At 39.4% G+C, this 17,931-nt stretch overlaps 3 protein-coding genes across 5 annotated transcripts in view; all 3 read right to left on the bottom strand.

The window, feature by feature from the left end:
• The window catches only part of kctd5b (potassium channel tetramerization domain containing 5b), a 16,622-nt gene extending 13,198 nt beyond the window's left edge, over positions 1 to 3,424 (bottom strand). The window contains exon 1 of the mRNA XM_005721578.1: positions 3,053 to 3,424. Coding sequence (XP_005721635.1) covers positions 3,053 to 3,376 — 324 coding nt within the window. The 5' untranslated portion in view covers positions 3,377 to 3,424. The remainder of the gene's footprint in view (positions 1 to 3,052) is intronic.
• A 280-nt stretch (positions 3,425 to 3,704) lies between these two features.
• On the bottom strand, positions 3,705 to 12,046 carry pdpk1b (3-phosphoinositide dependent protein kinase 1b). Of its 3 annotated transcripts, XR_311423.2 has the most exons (15): positions 11,831 to 12,046; positions 9,415 to 9,705; positions 9,159 to 9,201; positions 8,936 to 9,073; positions 8,696 to 8,840; positions 8,491 to 8,588; positions 7,956 to 8,031; positions 7,804 to 7,872; positions 7,583 to 7,679; positions 7,294 to 7,467; positions 6,872 to 7,089; positions 6,569 to 6,626; positions 6,126 to 6,278; positions 5,009 to 6,013; positions 3,705 to 3,796 (listed from the first exon to the last, which is right to left on the bottom strand). XR_311423.2 is itself a non-coding variant. In XM_005721575.2 (14 exons), the coding sequence occupies exons 1-14, from the start codon at positions 11,852 to 11,854 to the stop codon at positions 5,900 to 5,902; spliced, it is 1,698 nt and encodes a 565-aa protein (XP_005721632.1). In that variant the 5' UTR covers positions 11,855 to 12,046; the 3' UTR covers positions 3,705 to 5,899. The 3 variants fall into 3 exon arrangements, 2 of the variants coding, with proteins under 2 accessions (XP_005721632.1, XP_005721633.1); XM_005721575.2 differs by having other exon boundaries at positions 3,705 to 6,013; XM_005721576.1 differs by lacking the exon at positions 11,831 to 12,046 and adding an exon at positions 11,147 to 11,410 and having other exon boundaries at positions 3,705 to 6,013.
• A 304-nt stretch (positions 12,047 to 12,350) lies between these two features.
• On the bottom strand, positions 12,351 to 17,924 carry tsr3 (TSR3 ribosome maturation factor). The gene is made up of 6 exons (XM_005721574.1): positions 17,502 to 17,924; positions 17,103 to 17,313; positions 15,795 to 15,988; positions 15,519 to 15,689; positions 12,917 to 12,971; positions 12,351 to 12,697 (listed from the first exon to the last, which is right to left on the bottom strand). The coding sequence occupies exons 1-6, from the start codon at positions 17,620 to 17,622 to the stop codon at positions 12,562 to 12,564; spliced, it is 888 nt and encodes a 295-aa protein (XP_005721631.1). The 5' UTR covers positions 17,623 to 17,924; the 3' UTR covers positions 12,351 to 12,561.
• Positions 17,925 to 17,931: the final 7 nt, after the last annotated feature.

Genomic DNA, 17,931 nt, shown 5'->3' with positions numbered 1-17,931 from the left:
TTTTTTTTTCCAAATAATGAGTGGATAAATTTTACTATACTGTTCTATGGGCTGTCACAGATTCCAAGAATACATGTTGGACAGGTAGAAGCAGCGCAGGTGGTCAGGCAATTCTGAGGGAATGTAAAGACATCTCTGCCTGAATTAGAGTACAAACGCCTGGCAGAAACAGAGCTCAAATATGTTGCAGCAGATACCCAAGTCACATGACCATAGCTACTTAGCCAAGTGGAAGTCTGATCCTTGTAAAGTAAGAGTCAGGAATCCCTCTGGAGTACAAGCAGTAATGGCATAGTCAAATAGGCCTTCGTCTTTTAAATAATACAGGCTTCGCATCACGGCTATATTATGCGAAACCATCTCATATTTCACATTATTTGATGCTGATAATCTAAACACGAGTAATAACCCTTTGCTAAGCATAGGAGAAATTTCACACCTTTTTACCATCTTCAAATCTGAAAGGCAGAACCAACTTATGACTGAGGAGTGCTTCTGGCATTAAATGAAAAGCTCCTTTTAGGCCACTAAAAGCTTTGCTGGTCCAGGGCACGCTAGGAAAACTAGGAAATCACTGCGACGTGGACTTTTTCCCCCCCTCCCGAATAGACAACCATGAAAGGTGCATCATAACTGAAGAAGAAGTGAAAAACTGACCATGCTGACCGATTTTGTTACAGAATCTTTAAACCCTCTGCAGTACAATGCAAAAAGTAATGGCGAGCTCCCGGATTACGTGCATTACTTCAGTGAAGGCGATGAAATCCGACTGGAGTCACACCTGAAATTGTCAATAGCACTCTGCAGCTTCCTGCTGAGCACTTACTGCAAGAAGACAGTGCGGGAGCAGACGATATCTCGCCGTTAAATATTTACATCGTCTCCCACAGTGTGCTCAGGCATGACACACAACCTGAATCCAGCCATATTTTTCTCTCTCACATGCTGCAGGGAGAATTTCTTAAGGCTGCAAATGGATATGAATATGAAAAGAATAAGACACTGAAAGAACAAGAATCCTTTGTGATGGGTGGCTTGAAAAATTGATGTGGTACTCAAAGCTGGGCCCTTACTCAAGAGGTTCAGAGCAGATTAAAAGAAGTTTACCAGTGAGACAGTTGCCCACTAAAGTGCATCACTCAGCTTGTTGACTGGACAATTTTTACATGCCCGCTCATGACTGAGCAGCAAATCAAACAACCTAATATCTACATCACTCCAGCATGACAGCTAGGACTAAAATTACATAAACCAAGATTTAGAAATGCGTGATTGTCAGCTGTTGTGGCTGTACACATGACAGTACTTCCTTCACTTTCTCCCTGGTCCACCCCGCTGTGCAAAACAAGCTACAGTCAACAACATGAATAATGCAGTTCTCCTCAAGAGTCCTGCTGAAGCACGTCAGCCTGCGTGACTGAGAACTGAACCACTCATTTCCTTGGCTGGGAGAAACAACACTGCATTCGTCCAAAAACAGAGCTCTTCACTGCTCTGTCGCTTTGCCGAGCTATATCTATCTATCTATATATATATATATATATATATATATATGTATATATATATATATATATATATATATATATATATATATATCTATCTATATATATATATATATATCTCTATCTATATCTATATATATAGATATAGCCACACACCCCTTTTCTGGGTCACTTGTAAATTAGTTGGCGGTGCCAAGTGAAGTAATACCTAGGTATAATCTGCCCTGCAGTGGGAGTTACCTTAAACTAGATAGTCTGCAAGGAGTGAGGTCCAGAGATGGCTCAAGAGTGCGATACACACTTAAGACAAGGGCTTGAGACAGACTGATTTGTTGCTCATGAAGGATAGAGACCAAAAAAGCAAGCTGATTATTCAGAGATTAAGATATTTGCATGAAAATACGAGATGAGCGATTGTCTCAGCTTAGCATAAAGGGGGGCAGGGGCAAAGCTAAAAGTGTTCCAGTGGATGAAAACAGTGAACAATGGAGCTGTAAAATAGAGCACAATACACTATGTATGTGGACAGTAATACATTGTGGTTGACAGTGCTGGGGAGCCTTTAAACACACATGCACTACTGTTATAAGTGGGCAGATGGACCAACAGCCGCCTTCTGGAGCACTGGGGTCATTCAGGGAGATAAGTGACTTCATCCCAGTTGTCAGCAGCACTGCACCCCACCTGACAATGACTTATGTACTAATTAGGGGAGCTTCACCAAGTGTACAGAAGCAGACTACTGCAGAGCAAACAAAGCTGTGAAGCAGATAAACCTCAAGAGACGGAGAGGAAAAAGAAAAGAAAAAAATACAACAGTAGTTTTACAATCACTGAAAGGCTAGAAATGGGACACAGACAGAAATGGGACATTCAAAGCACGTCAATATATCATTAAAATAAATTTCGAATATTATATGAACATTAGACTACAGCCAATCAAACTTAAAACTTACTCCTGTAGTTACACTAATTTATATACAACCACAATAAAAGCATTTGTTTTCAGTACTGAAAACTGACTAGGAAATAAGAAGCTTGCTGTAAACTGTTACTGTTTGACATCTGACACCTCGCTGAGTGCAGCGCAATGCAACGGCCTCATATGGGGAAAAGTTTCCAACTACTGTGGCGACTTATTAGATTCACTGCGAAGCCTATATATTTAAAAAAGAAAAAACCCACTGCAGTGTCCCACACCTTCAACAGCATAGCGGTGTAACCGCTTTATCTGATAACTTATTGTGCTAAATGACACAACAAAGAGATACACGCAAGCTAGCAGCAAGATCGTATGTCATGGGTTGACTGTCGGAATCTAGCTAGCTTAGCTGGCTAATGCTAGCGAGCCACAAAAATTTGAGTTAACACCAAGTACCTAGATAAACACTGATTTTCACAATGCCGCAGATCCGAATAAACAAGATGATATATGCTGTAATTAATCATCCTAATGACGCTAGTAAATATAAGCATATTCAGTAGAAAATAACTAAAAGTTTGGAAACTGCTCTTAACTAGAGTGCTAGCTCGGCTAGCTTAGCATTTACCTTGTCAGAGTCGAGCTCGGGGTCAGCTTGGCTCAGTCTGTACAGAAATGATTTTGGGTCTCGACACAGCGTCTGTCTCGTAGTTAAAAAATAGGTTCCCCCGACATTTAGTCGAATCCATTTTGAAGCCCCGACCCCAGCTGAAACGTTTCGCTCCGCCGAAGAATGGCCCAAACATCTCCGGTGAACGGAGCCGCTTGTCTCGGAGCTGTTCTCTGCCATTCCTCTCCTCGCCTCCTCCGCCCTCGGCTCGGCACGGCTCTGTCTGTGCGGCTCACAGGAAATATCGGAGGTGCAGCCACAAACTTCGAGTCCGCGATTCATGCAAAGCAAACTGCCAGCTCCTCAGTTCAGCCACTCCTACTAACCTACTCCACCAGCACTAACAGACACTTGCATAAATTATTCCAGAGAAAAGAGGCCCTCCCCGGCTTGATCTCTGACGCGTCAGCATGGAGAACAAAATCTCTTGATACGGAGAGCCTGTAAATATCATTGTGAGTGAAAATGCACATCTTTGGAACTGAGGTGGAAAAAATAAATCTTAGATTTCGTGTACTCCTATGGTTGTCACTGAATACTTAAAGTATTTACACAAGCTTGTCAAGTTAGCACTAAAGCGCGTTAAAGTAATTTTCAGGACACAAAAACAGTGATAATGAGCCGGTACTTTATTTACATGCTGCAAAATGTGAGATGCCATTGCCACTGAATGATGCGGTTTCTTGACTGTCATGACCCAGGCTGTTGACAGAAGACAGGACACATGGCTTTATTGGTATGCCTAAATCCCTACATGCTTTAATTACTGGACTACCAAGCATTAAGTGGAAAATTCATCATTCAACATCTACTGACCTAGCGCACAAATAATCAGAGAGAATGAACAGATTCATTAAATTATCAGAATATGATTAAATCACTGAGCAAATAGAAAATGTATGATATAGTAAGAAAAAAGCTGTAAAATATTATAGTTTACAATAATTATTCACATTCAAAGGCTTTACATCTCAATACATACACAACATGGCCCCTGAACATGACTTCAATCCAAATATGATTCATATATTAGAATTTAAATAACACAGAATGAACTATAGGCTAAACAATAGCCATCAAATAACCTTATACAAGAATAAAAATACAAAAACTGTATCCTAATATCATTGCATTACTTGCTTCAGATTTTAATAATACATCATCTGTACATCACAGTTCTAGTCAGTTACAAGCCAGGTAGAGCTTCTACATACAATGTAACCGACTGCCATCGACTTGATTCAAACAATTTTTCTAACTAGAAGGGAAAACACTTCTCGTGCTTCCTCAACTTTATAGACAGATACAGCAATTTCATCGGTTATTTGGATGAGATAGATATTCTTTGACTGACATCCAACCACATCTGGCCCTGGGCCAGAGGGTCCCCAGTCACACACTGCACATACAGACTCAGCTGAAGGAAGAGGACCTTTGGAAAGACCGTAAGGTACTATGACAAAAAAATTAAAAGCATTATGATAATACATATTTCTAAAACAAGAGCACAAGTTAAATCAATCGGTTTAATTTCTATTGGGCCAAACATCAGAATGAAAAAAAAAAAATTAAAAAAAAAATTAAAAATAGGCCAATGAGCCCAATGAGGCAGTTTTGCCATATTGTCCAGGGACAACAGCTTTACTGTGATTGCTTCTGAAAATGATAGTATGTGTATGCATCTCTGTTGATGATGGTGGTTTTTTGTTCAGCATGGGGTGGTCAGCACATAAGATTTTGTTTTGAATAGGGCATACTGAAGATGAGTGAACTATTCCACCAAATAAAAAAACCAAAGAAAAATAAAAAAATTAAGAACTCACACCACAAAAGAAATAGCCAGTGAATGGTACAGAACAACCAAATCATTCAACAATAGTCTCTATGGTTTCCAATGCAGTCAAAAATACCCACCTTTACTTGAATAAACTTTATCTCCAGTGCCCTAGGAGAGAAGCGGACAAGGCTGAGCTACAAAAACTGGCCATGCAGGAAAGATAAGCAAGTTATGATTAGGAAGTACAAGCTAGTGGCATGTTTACCCACCCCCCTGTTAGCAAAACATCCTCGGCTATGGAAGGCTCATACTTATACAGAGACTGGTTCAGACCCACGTCTCACTGCAGACCGGCACTCTGCATTATTATATAGAGACCTTAACTGCAATAAGCAAAGTACCGAGAGACTAAAAAAAAACAACTCAAATACCGAGGGAAATATTTGGGTTCTGACAAAAATAGAGAGGATCTGAGTTTGGTAAACGTGTGAGACTGAACCATTTTACAGTATCTATAGAGTATATGCACTAAAAGTGGGGCTTGACTACAGCTTGCACATACAATGTAGGATTAGGATATGGTTTAATAAAGATATCATGAGAGGCGCTGGTCCACAAAAGCAAGATTTTGTGTCATCATCGAAGCAGGAAACCAGTCCTTGCGTTTGAGATAGTCGCAGCGGTACCCAACTTGTCACTCTACAAGACAAAGCTTGTCCTCCTCCCCCCCTTGCCCACCCCCGCAGAATGTACAAAAAGCAGATGTGCATGGTGGAAGTCTTATCATCCATACATGGAAAAATGCAATAGAAGCCTCACAGAGAGCACAAAGAACAAGCAAAGCAACCCTAAATCCAAAGTTGTATTTTTCCCATGGTTCTACTCAGGAAAACAAACAAGGTCTAGATGCCAGCGTCTCTAAGAGTTTGTTTACATTGCGGTGATGAAGGGCACTAAAGAGGGTGTTACTCTGCTCAGTGATTGGCCTCAGAGCTAAAGAGGAGTGGGCACAGGGTGAACCTGTGCTCCTATAGGCCAGGGTTTTGGTGCCTTTGATAGATCTTTCTCCACACTTCCTGGATCTTCTTACACCATCTGTCTGCATTCCCGCTGGGGTCCATCAAATAGTATGTCCGGTTAGGCTGCAAACATCATAGGAAAAACATTTACATATTTTTTAAATTTATTTTATATAAAACTGAAGGAAAATATTAAGATCTGTCAAAAAGGCATCACAAATCAATAATTGTGTACCGTGTGAACAAAGAAGGTTTTGAAGTTCTTGGCCTCGGGGCGTAACTCTAAGGACCAAGGAATCTCCCCCTTCAGGACCCTGTTGACAGGATCCACGTAGTACAGGTGTGGTCCTTCAGTGAGAAGCAGCTGTCTCCGTCGGGCGAACAGACCCTGCAAAGGAATGCAAACATCTCATTGCTTCACCAACAGAGGGGGCTACGAGGCCAGTGACACTTTTGCACAGTACAACAGGGAATTCCCCTTTACTTCCCATTTGACAGCAGTGAAAAGCAAAGGGAAGTGACTTCACTGATCTGTAGCCAACTCAAACTGGAAAACTCCACAGAGTCTAGCTGGCAGAATAGTGTAAAGTACTAAAAGATGTCTTTTTTTTAAATACTGAAACAATGCAATAAAGTAATATTAAGGATTCAAATATATGCTGTAGAATTCACACATACCTTTCGTTTATCCACTGGGCCCATTTTCAGGATTAGGTTATTCTCCACAAACTGGTGCCTGTGTTGATACACAAAAACGCAAATGGTAACTACACAATTTTTTAAAAACAAAGTAACATAACTAATTGTTAATCCACATTTCTAAATCATTCACCAAAAATCTCTTACGGTTTCCAGTGCAGTGAAAAATATTTCCAGGATACAAGAAAGACATTGATTCAAAATTGGTTTTGATATACATCCAACAAAGAACAGCACATGACACAGACATTTTAACAGGGATGGAGAGATGGAAGGGGTTACCAGGGGTTTCCAGTGGTCTGTTTATCCAGCAATAACTGCTTCTCTTCTTCAGTGAACTGCAGGTCCAGCTCAAAGGAGTTGTTGTCCAGGTCGTGGATATACTGCTCAATGTTGCTGCTGGACCTCTGCGGCGGCGTCGAGTCATGTGGCGACAGGGAGTGTGATGAGCTGGACGGGGCCACCTGCATGTTGCTGAACTGGCTCAGGAGGTCATCGTACTGAGAGTCAAAGAGACAGTGTCTCGTTATGAAAGGTGCATTGATGTTATGCTGATAATTTATGACTTGTTTACAGTTTGGATGAATCTCTAAGCTTCAACAAGGTCTCAAACCTGATGCTCTCTTTGAATGAGCAAACAACAGACCAAAACAAACAAAAAAAACATACCAAGACTGTTACCATAGTAAAGTAAAATATCTTACATTTCCATAGCAGTCCTCATCATCTTCAGACATTGCTGGCAGGTAGGGTGTGAGCTTGGGAGGTGTCTGTAGGTGAAGGTCACTCCAGGAGATGGTGTCAAAGAAGGGGTGCTGCTTCAGTGGTTCGTACCCTCCCATCTCTTCACAGCCAAGCCGCTTGGTTGGGTCCAATGACTGAAATTTAAATAAAATGTAAATAGCCAACTTCTAAACAGGTAACTGATTAACTTATTTCCAAATTATTACCAAAGGAGGTTGAAATGTGTTATTGTGATATGCAATGACATACCAAAAGCCGTTCAACAAGATCCTTAGCTTTGGGGAAGAATTTCTCTGGGAATTCATACTCCAGCTTTATTATTTTCTGGAATATCAGGTACTCATTTCTACAGCAATTAAAGAGAAAAGAAAAAGTGTAACTAGTGAACATTGGTGTGTTTGGTTCAGATTTTTTGCACTTGAAAAAAACAATTAAGAAAAATTGAGTTTTGTAAACACAGTAGTTCTTACCCAGCTCTGAATGGTGGTAAACCCGCCACTAGCTGATAGATAATACATCCCAAGGCCCACAGGTCAGAGCTAAAAATTAAAAAGTAAACAGTTATAAAATTGCAGGAATGATGCCCACCCTGAGCTGAAAAACCTAATAAAAATCTCATTACCTCTTGCAGGCTGATTTCTCTGTTAGTAGCTCTGGAGACACATACTGCGCTGTTCCAACAAACGAGTTTGCTCTCGCTGCCAAAAAAAACCCCCAAACAAACAAACAAACAAACAAAAGGGTAAAAAGACAAGTTCTCCTTTCTTAAACATGTTCTATGCAGCATGTATTAAATGCTTTTCTACTGTGCAAAAAGATTGTAATCTAACATAGGTGACAAGCTTACAAGTTACTTCACCAGCTACAAAGATTGCATTGCTTTCAGCCATAATCAAACCACAGAACAAAGCTGATGTGTAACCGTCAACTGCTTTCTACAGTCAAAGCAAAAGCAGGGGCAGTTACCCAAGTTAGCTATAATTCTGTTAGTAGCATGAACAAGTGAACTTTGTCAATATATTGGATTCACTCAGTGATATTAATAACAGCAGATTTCTGAAACTTATGCTCAGTCCCTTGAGGTCAGTTAAGACTATATTTATGCTGGTCATACTTTGCCACAAGGAGCATAAAGAAAATCAGCACTGTGATTATACCTTGTTTACTGTCTGATGGTAACTGTTTTGCTGTTCCAAAATCTGTTATCTGAATGTGCATCTCTTCACTCAGAAGAATATTTTCTGGTTTCAGATCTCTGAAATTAAAACAATAAAAATTGTGAGCAAAAACAAACGCTTAACAGCAAGTGAAATTTTTATAGCAAAACTTGCAAAAAGGACAAAACAAAGGGTGTTGTCTTACCTGTGTATTATCCCCTTATTGTGTAGGTATTCTAGAGAACAAACTATTTCAGCTGAGTAGAATCTAGTGCAGGTCTCATCAAATGAACCAATTTTGCGAATGTATTTCAGGAGCTCGCCGTTCTTAGCATAACTAAGACCAAAATCTAAGACAGACTGGTTAAGGAAAACTTCTTAAACAAAACAGTAAAACACGTGTTAGGAAATTGGCCTTGATAGACTGAATTTGTTAAAAGGATACACAGCTTCTCATCATCTTGAAATGTGAAGTAGAGTTTGACAAAGAACGGGTGATCAAGACTTGACATCAAATCCCTCTCTCGTTTCACATACTGGGTTTTGTTCTCCTTCACAATATGGCGTTTCTCTAAAATCTTAACTAAAGGAGAGAAAAGAGAATATTAGTAGACGTAAACCCAGCAACTTTTTCATTTTAGTCTAACTCATTATACGTTATTACTTACTTGCATATTCTTTCCCTGTTGCCTGCTCTCTTGCCAGGACAACCTAAGAATAAGAAACAACAGTGAGATGATATGGCATGTAACCAACCAGTCAGATGTTGAGGGAAAATAATAATATTTCCTTGGGCTTACTTGTCACTTCACCTAAAATTAACTCAGCATGACTCATCCAAGTACATTAATCAAAATAACGCTAGCATGTAGCAACATCTTCCTCGGCACATTTCAAAAGCTAAGTGGAATGTAAGTTACATACCGTTGAGAAGGAGCCCTCTCCCAGTATCTTGCCAAATTTAAAGTCCTCTGGCCTCTTTTTGCGTGGCTGAGAAGCCTGGACGGCTGGCTGTGTGCAGAGCTGTGGGGCCTGGCTGCTAGCAGATGCTCCTACAGCACAAGCCTGTGAGGCTGCGCCCTCCATGCTGGGGCCGTGGCTGCTGCTTGCGCCTGGGATTGCAATTGGCGAGCAGGAGTCAGGGTGGTTTCTTACCATTGATGGATGCGAGCAGGAACAGATGACAACGCTGGGCTGAATGGGCACAACATCATACTGTAAGAAAAAGAGAGACCATAAAGAATTTGTTATTAAGCAGGGTGACACAGGTAAATAACAATTCACATGTGGAAAGGCTCTTTACTTGAGAAAGCTAAGGGACTGTATATCCGTCTGAACTATTACTGGATTGAACATAACAGTGACGACAAAAATATAAGGATAAAATAGTAACAATGTAACATTTCAATAGCGTTTTCAATAAAAATGAATGCATAAAGAAAATGTGTTTTGTTATTCAGCACTAAACTATCACTTAAATGAGGAATTTCAGGTTTTTCCATCAGTCTGCGATGGATTTAGTAATTGATGCGGTTATTAGTTGTCAAAATACAGATTAGATGGCCCAAAGAACACACGACAAAAGCAGCTAAACTTAATTACTGAAAAACATGAGCTTCCTAGAACATCACCGGCACCAGTGACAAAGGTGAGTTGAGATGTTTACATAGATGAAACTAAAAGAAGTTACCCACCACAACCACAGTCTTCTCACTCTACTGACACCTGAAAGTTCCCACTGGTGTAAACAACACTTTGAAGAATTTTCTTTCATATGCTTTGAAATCTTTGAACTTTCTCATTGCACTCCATCATGAAAATTAACTAAATTAATTAATTATTTTTTAATGATAGCTATATCTACATTGCTATGCAGTTCTTTATTAGCATGAAGGAACTCCATGTAGAATTTTGTTGTGCAACCTTGCGTTGTGTTATGATAATAATTAATCCTGAATCTTAAATCTCTTTCACAAAGTATACATATGACACATGAAGAGAAAGCAATGTACTCACATATTACACGAAGCACTTTACAGGCTGCTGGCTTAAAATTATTGTTGCTTATAGTTCTGTAAATTACAATAACCTAAACATACTACTACAAGTGAGACCACTTGTAGACCAAAGTCTAACAGTGATAAGAAGGAACTGCTTAAGGAGCCACTTCTGAGCCTGGTGGTCCCACCCACCTGTGTTCAGGCTGTAAAAACTATGTCAAAGTTAATTTTTCATATGACAGTGATACTTGAGACAAACTGCGCTGAACTCACACCATCTATGTGTACATAATCAAACTGACATGGCAGATGAGGCACACAAACTGCCTGTTTAAAACTTAAAGATAGTGCTTCCTAAAAATTCCCGGTACCGGTGTCATTTATATAGAAACACATTGAATTACCCGAACAATAAGTGTGTAGTTTATCTGGCAGTTCAGTTTACGTTTAATTAGTTCAGTTGGCCTAGCTTTTTCTCATTCAAAACCAAGGTGTGGCCATTATTTTAGCTGCCTATTCCGGCCTATTTCAGCTAGCCATATAACTACCTACTGAGTCACTGCTATTGGTCAGGCATGTAATGGTTGGAGGAAAACGCCGAATAACGTTTTCCTAACTCTGGGAAGTCGTGAAACAACCGCCCTGTGCGAACTTACCTTGCTAACAAGCTAATGTTAGCTCCTGCTGGCTTGTCAAATAATGCCGGCCATCGCTGACAGTGAGTTACAAACTTAACGCCAACAGTCAATTAGCTAACGTTAGCAAATCAGGCAACACAAGCAACTTCAAAACCGTGTGGCATTTTCAAGAAACGTCACTTAATCGTGTTCAAAGTTAGTTTCCTGCCGTTTATATGAAGATTTGAAAGTTGACACTCGAATAGCACAACGCTTTCCTTCAAAATATATGCTAACCAATGGAAGAACGCAATAAAGCTAATGCTAGCCTGCTAGCAAACGGGGATATCGAAAGCGCGAACCTGTTAAGCTATCAATAGCCAATAGTTACTGGTAGAGGAAAACGCTCATGTGTCCCGTGTAACTATTATCGTGTACTGGTAAGCGTTTCAAAAGGCCCAAATAAGTCGAGAAAGTGTGACTCATGAATACTGTGTGAGATTTGACGATCCAAATTAACAAGGCAAACACTGCGTGTTGCGATAGCCAACATTAGCAAACTAGCAAGCTGCTAGTGAGTCGTAAGGCTAAGCGATCTCCTGCAGCTAGCACTGCTCTTCAAATGAAGGCCCGACGTAACTATTTATCCCCACAAAGCCTCTACACTGACCATTTTGAGCACCGGCTTCGAGCTGGTATTCACGGCAAAGTTGTAACACTTACCACCTGACTTGTAGCTCTTGCCATGAGAGTTTTCAGCGAGTATTTATTTGGAATAAAATAATTAGAGAAGCTCCAGTAATGGCTGCCTCTGCGCCTTCATTTTCGAGCTGTGACGTCGTTCCACAACAATGTTACCGCAGGACAGCAGAGGAGAGTCCCGCTGTGTCCGCCCCCTCGCCACATTAACAACCTACTGAACTTCATCTTACTGATAGGGCCGGAGTCAGGCGGTAGCAGTTGTGGATATTCAAATACCGCAGTAGACGTGGCCTACAAACTCCCGTTTTAGACTAACTTTGAATATATGGCAGTAAGAAGGATCTACAGGTCTTTTTTATTCAAGTGTAACTAAACTTAAGTGAAGAAGCACTCCTAAATACCCAAACTGACAAAAATGACCAATATCCATAAAACGCTTTGTGTGAAACTGAAACTGTGGCAACCAAGTATATTCCAACAAACAAGTTTAATCCAATAAATATTTTGTCAATAAACCAAGAATATAATGTGTAAATGTCAGTAATAATAATAATTATAATAATAATGAACACCCTTATTTTATTTCTATTTAGTTGACATGCATCAAAGTTCATTAATTTACGTAGACATATAAGCAAACAAAACAAAACATAACCATTCATATGTGCCAAAATATTTTTTGAGCATTTTAAAACAGTCGTGTATTAAAAAAAACCCAAGGTTGAAATATAATTTAGTGTAAAGTCTTTGATTCAATCCTCTTCATCATGGTCATGTGAGCTTGTTTTTGTCTCCTCATTGCTTTCCGTTTCTTCATCTTCTGCCTCATCTTCGTCATCTTCCTCTGTGGAGTCTGTGTCCTCACTGGAGTCATCTTCTACAGGTGCACTAAACACAAAAATGAACCCAGTAAACATAGGAAACAAATCGTTAAAGCCTATTTTAAGAGAATTCTTGCCATTTTTAAAATTATGCTGGTAATTTTTATGCCATATAAACATCACCACTAAGAGAACTAACTTATATAAAGTCAAATATAACCAAAGTTTTCTTGGTACATTTATTCAATTATTGTAATAGATACATGAATGCTAGATCAATACTTACCACTGACGTCTGTTGAGATTCATGCATTCTACTCCAGAGTTAACATCAAATGGATCTATGAACAAAACAGATGTGTAGCTTTCATTACGAGGGCAGTTAATTCAGCACTACAGGTCACTCAGCAACAAAAATACACATCCAGATTCTAGACATTTCCAGACAATCAGCCTGGATACTGACTTCCTAATCACAGCCAGATGTGTTCAGAGATGCAAGCAAAATTAAATGAGTCAAAATCCAATAAGGAAAGGAAAAAGAAACAACAAGGCAGCCTGATTACAAGGCAAGGAAACAATGCAAGGAACAGTTATATCAATGTCCACAGAATAATCAATCAGATAAAACAGTTCATAATGACATTTATTTCCCCTTGGAATATTCATTACTAAGTGTCTTTAAAGTCTTAAGAATAATACGAGTTTTATATCTTATAAACAAATATGAGAACACTGGTTTCCCCGTGACAATTTAGCAAATGTGAGTCACAACAAGAAACTATAAAAATTATTCTAATTATTCATTAGCAATTACTCAGATTAAGCCATTTCTAAAGTGAACCTTTCCAAAATAAAAATACATTTGAATCAAACAGTTGATTATGACCAACAATACTGTGCAAAAATCCCTCATTTCTTAATATTTGCTTCCAAAGTGGTTTCAAGCAATAGTTCTCCAGGCTCTCTGAACCTCTTTCAAAGTTTGTCTTTGGATAGTGGCTGCTTTTTCACTCATTTTCAATCCAGTCCAATACCTGACCACCAAGCCACTTAACACAGACTCGTGAATTAATCAAACACACAAAGGGACCCAACTCAAGAGATGACCTTTGTTGTTTCTACACTGCAGAAAATTAAGCCAAGAACCAACTTTAATTTGTATCTTTAGGCACTTTCTTGTTACAAAAACACATCGTTTGTTCTCATTTATTTTGTTGAATTTATGAAAATCCCAAAGATAACAGCTTAACAAGCATGAAATAGTATTTTTACACCAACAAGGTGATTCCCAAAGAGCTTTTAGCTAAAACCTTGGCACATCTCGAAATGGTCTTCATATGTCCTTAAAGAATTTGAAGAAACTAGACAAATGGAAGACAAGAGAAAGTGGCAGGCCTAAAGATACTACCTACAGTAAACAGAAACATCTGGAAGTCATGTTTTAAAGAAAGATCCTTCTACTGCTTCATCAGCAATGCTGTCAGATGAATGGAATCCATGTCAAGAATCCATTCTTAAAGAAGGGAAACAAGAAGTACTGGACTGAAAAAAATAGAGTATTAAAATATTTTACATTTTTGATTCAAATCATCATCATTATATACAGAGAAGTTCAGGAGAGAGGTGCTGGGAAAATGTATCTTGCCAAAATTTACACACTTAAGAATGTACATTCAAATTTTCATCCACTACCTGGTGATACCACCATGTGGAAAGCATCTAACTGGCAACGCCTTCAATTTTTCAGCAAACACACTGCCAATGCAGTAATAGCATAACTGGATAGAAAAACAGACAGTTGAACACTATCAGTCATGGATCGGCCTCCCCAGAGCCTGGGCCTGAACATTACTGAAGCAGTATGGGATCTTCTTGACAGAGAACAGAACTAAAGGCAGCCAACATCCAAGAATGAATGTCCTTCAAGAAGCCTGGAGAACCATTTATGAAGACTACTTAAAGAAAAGGACCAGAAATCTAGTCAGAAATAGTTCAGGCTGTGTTGATGAATAAATGTGGTCACATCAAATATTCAATTTCAACCTCATTAGAATAATATTAGCCTTATACGCTATATTTCCATATTTGTTTGCATGTGTCTGAATAAATCACTGCACCTACGTTGCATTTTCTACGCAAAATATGAAACACTCATGAGTGGCTCAAGATTTTTGCACTCAGGAGGTCCTTCAAGAACTAATTACCTTCGAAGTCATTTTTTTTCTAGTTTGTATTTGTTTTTAGGAAATCTAAAGTGATGCAACAGCTAGCCACTTCAACACAACTTCCCGCTTTAGTCTTATTTTCTTGTTTCAGCCTCTTTGTTTTCTGCTTTGCTGCTGCATGATTTCTGCGTTCTGTTTTAGTGTTTTAGGGTTAACACAGCTAATGTTTTACCAGTAACCCCAAAAGACAATCAAAGTTTCTTTGCCAGAAAAAAATCACTACTTTGTAGTAGGAGCTAATGCAAACACTGATGATCCATGCCCACTTTTAACTGCACTACAGCAGGTCTCATTTTGCACTAAATCATTTACATATTTTTTCCAAATTGTTTTATTGTTATTTATTGTTATATTGTTGCTATCGCAACACCCAGTGTTTGCCTTGTTATTGTATGTTTCATATGCTATATGTTTTTTTTATTGTTCTTGCAACAGTTACAAAGATACAAAAATGCGACTAAAACTTAACAGTTACTAAAACTGGAAACTGTCATCTGAAAGCTCTTAAAGTCCAATAAATGTGATTTATTTAAGAGCCACTACTTGTACATGAAGCCAAACTACAGCTAAGATAAGAAAGAGGTTGAACCAAAACACAGTGACCCTCTACCTCCACTGCTACACAAACCCAGACACTGCGTAGAACCCCAGGTTATTTACCAAACTCCTCCTCTTCTTCTGGTTTAGAAGTGAGAAACTCTTTCTCTACACCAAGGAGCTCTTCTTCCGACTGACAAGCAGCGTAGCGGCCAAGCAGGACTTTATTGAGCTCCAGAAACGTTGTCCCCCATTTAAATTTCTTCAATAAGAGCAATGCCAGTTCCTCAAAACCTGCAATATCAGAAACAATATGTCACAGTTTACCTGCCATAACCAAAACAAGACACAAAAAGCAGTTGCTGCGGTATTCCTGAATAACTAAACCTAAACCCTTACCTACGATGCAGAACGTGGCAGCAAAAGCTTCAACGCAGGACAACTTGCAAGGCTTGCCATAATTTACAGGGTTCGCAGCTACGAGGTACGGCAGTAACCTGGGATGACTTCCAACCATCTTATTGAAGGGTGTCTCCTCCAGTTTGGCCCAGGAGCAATCAATCACTGCGAGCCCATTGTTGGCCACAATCTCTCTGTGCAGACAAAACATGGAGAGAAAAAAATCGCTTTGGATTGCATCACAACAGTGACACAAATTATAGAATTTATTTAATTTTCATAACCAACAAAACACTTTGATATAGTAACATTTGTTTTAATATAACAATGCATTGGAATGTCTCAAGTTTTTAATATGACTGATCTTTAAGATCAAGCTCTACATGGAGTAAATAATCAAGTAATAAACCTAAAAGGAGGGCCTTTACACTCAGGGGACACTTTATTAAGTACACTTTGCTAGTCCTGGGTTGTACCCCTTTTGCCTTCCCAACTAGCTTAATTCTTCATGGAATAGATTCAACAAGGAGTTTGAAACCTTGTTCCTCAGAGATTTTGGTCCATATCGACATGACAGAATATAACAGTTGTTGTAGATATACATCCATGATTCAAAACTTCTGGATTGAGATCTGGCAATTGAAGCTGTCATTTTACTACAGTCAAGAAACCAGGCTTAGATGATGGAAGCAGCTACCATGAGATGGGTACACTGTGGCCATAAAGGGATGGACATCATCAGAAACAAAACTCAAGTAGTCTGTGGTGCTAAAACACTACTCTGTTGGTACTCTAGGGTCCAAAGTGTGCCGACAAAATATTTCCACACATTTACACCAGCAGCAGCAGCTGGACTTGCTGATACAAGGCAGGATGGATCCATGTTTTTGTGTTGTTTACCATCCAAATGTGTCAGCAGAAATCGAGACTCATCAGAGCAGGCAACATTTTTCCAAAAACTTTTGTTCAGTTTTGATGAACTTGTGTGAATTGTTGCCTCAGTTTCCTGTTCTTAGCTGACCCAGTGTGGTCTTCTGCTGCCGTATCTAATTTACTTCAAGAGTCCACATTGTATTTTAATAATGTTCTTCTGTATTTCATGGTCCTAACGCGTGTTTATTTCACCTACTGTTGTTACTCTGAACACTGGCATAAAAAAAAAAACATTTTCACCCTGAGAACACTTGTTAATGAGTAACTAAACAGGTGTGCATCAAAATGTGTATATAAATAGTTATATGAGGTGGTCTATGGCTACAGATTCTTTGATTTCATTGGCTGAAGTACAGAGGAAACAGCTGAACAAACCTGTCTGCTGGCGTCACATACTTCGTGCCCATTGGACTCAGTATGAGCCCGTTGAATCTCTGATTGAGTCTCAGGTTGCGTACAAAGCCCTTCCTCACCAACTTTCTGCCAGTACAACGTTTGGGATCGCAGTGACCCAACTCCCACATGGCAAGTGGGCAAGGAAGCTTCACCTGAGGGGCCTCTGCTCCTTCCTCCCTGTGAAGACTTGCTGAGGAGAGAAAGTTCACAATCTCAGATCTCTCAAGAGTTTACACCATATCGAGTGTTATCAGTCCTGAGCAATGGACACTTTTTCCTAGTGTAAACAGCATTTCATGATGAAGACGCTAATGTAAATAGCATGCCTTACAGCCAACATGTTAAACATTTTTGCATTAGAAATAATCAATACACTACCTTCCAAAGCAGTGTGCATTTCTTCTGTAAAGGCCTCTAAAGATTTCCCTTTCATTTTGTGACGTTTGTCTTTGCCCTTGTTGTCAGGACGGACAAACTTTCCCTGCTTCTTTCGTCCCATGCTGCTAGTTAGTTAACTGTCACTGTCAGACTGTCACTGCAATGAACTGACCAAGAAGTATGACTTAAGCTATCTGGCTATCCTGCTGACAACAGTATCGTCTAACAAAGAGAACTGCCCAAAAAAAGAGACGCAAAAACTTCTTATTTGCAATAGGAATTAGACATAAGCAACTTTCAAGACTTTATCACAAAGTAGTAGTAGTCTCCTTTCATCCGGAAACACTTTCATATGAAGTATAACCTAGCTTGATTGGCTTCGTATCGTGGTAAGCACGTCGCAGTCCCATATGAAAAACACGCATGCTCA

The sequence above is a fragment of the Pundamilia nyererei genome, unplaced genomic scaffold (assembly GCF_000239375.1).
Source record: "Pundamilia nyererei isolate P.nyererei 1_Seehausen unplaced genomic scaffold, PunNye1.0 scaffold00005, whole genome shotgun sequence".
In the NCBI taxonomy this organism is placed as follows: domain Eukaryota; kingdom Metazoa; phylum Chordata; class Actinopteri; order Cichliformes; family Cichlidae; genus Pundamilia; species Pundamilia nyererei.
Note: the sequence above shows the minus strand (reverse complement) of the source record. Positions and strands in the feature narration are given on the sequence as shown.

Coding starts and splice junctions, on each gene's coding strand:
- pdpk1b (XM_005721575.2), bottom strand. CDS start 11,854: ATGGCAAGAGCTACAAGTCAGGTG. Junction 7,680..7,803: donor TTACCACCATTCAGAGCTGG/GTAAGAACTACT, acceptor TAATTGCTGTAG/AAATGAGTACCTGATATTCC. Junction 7,090..7,293: donor ATGAGGACTGCTATGGAAAT/GTAAGATATTTT, acceptor TTTGACTCTCAG/TACGATGACCTCCTGAGCCA.
- tsr3 (XM_005721574.1), bottom strand. CDS start 17,622: ATGGGACGAAAGAAGCAGGGAAAGTTTGTCCGTCCTGACAACAAGGGC. Junction 17,314..17,501: donor AATGCACACTGCTTTGGAAG/GTAGTGTATTGA, acceptor TTCTCTCCTCAG/CAAGTCTTCACAGGGAGGAA. Junction 12,972..15,518: donor AGAAGAAGAGGAGGAGTTTG/GTAAATAACCTG, acceptor TTTTGTTCATAG/ATCCATTTGATGTTAACTCT.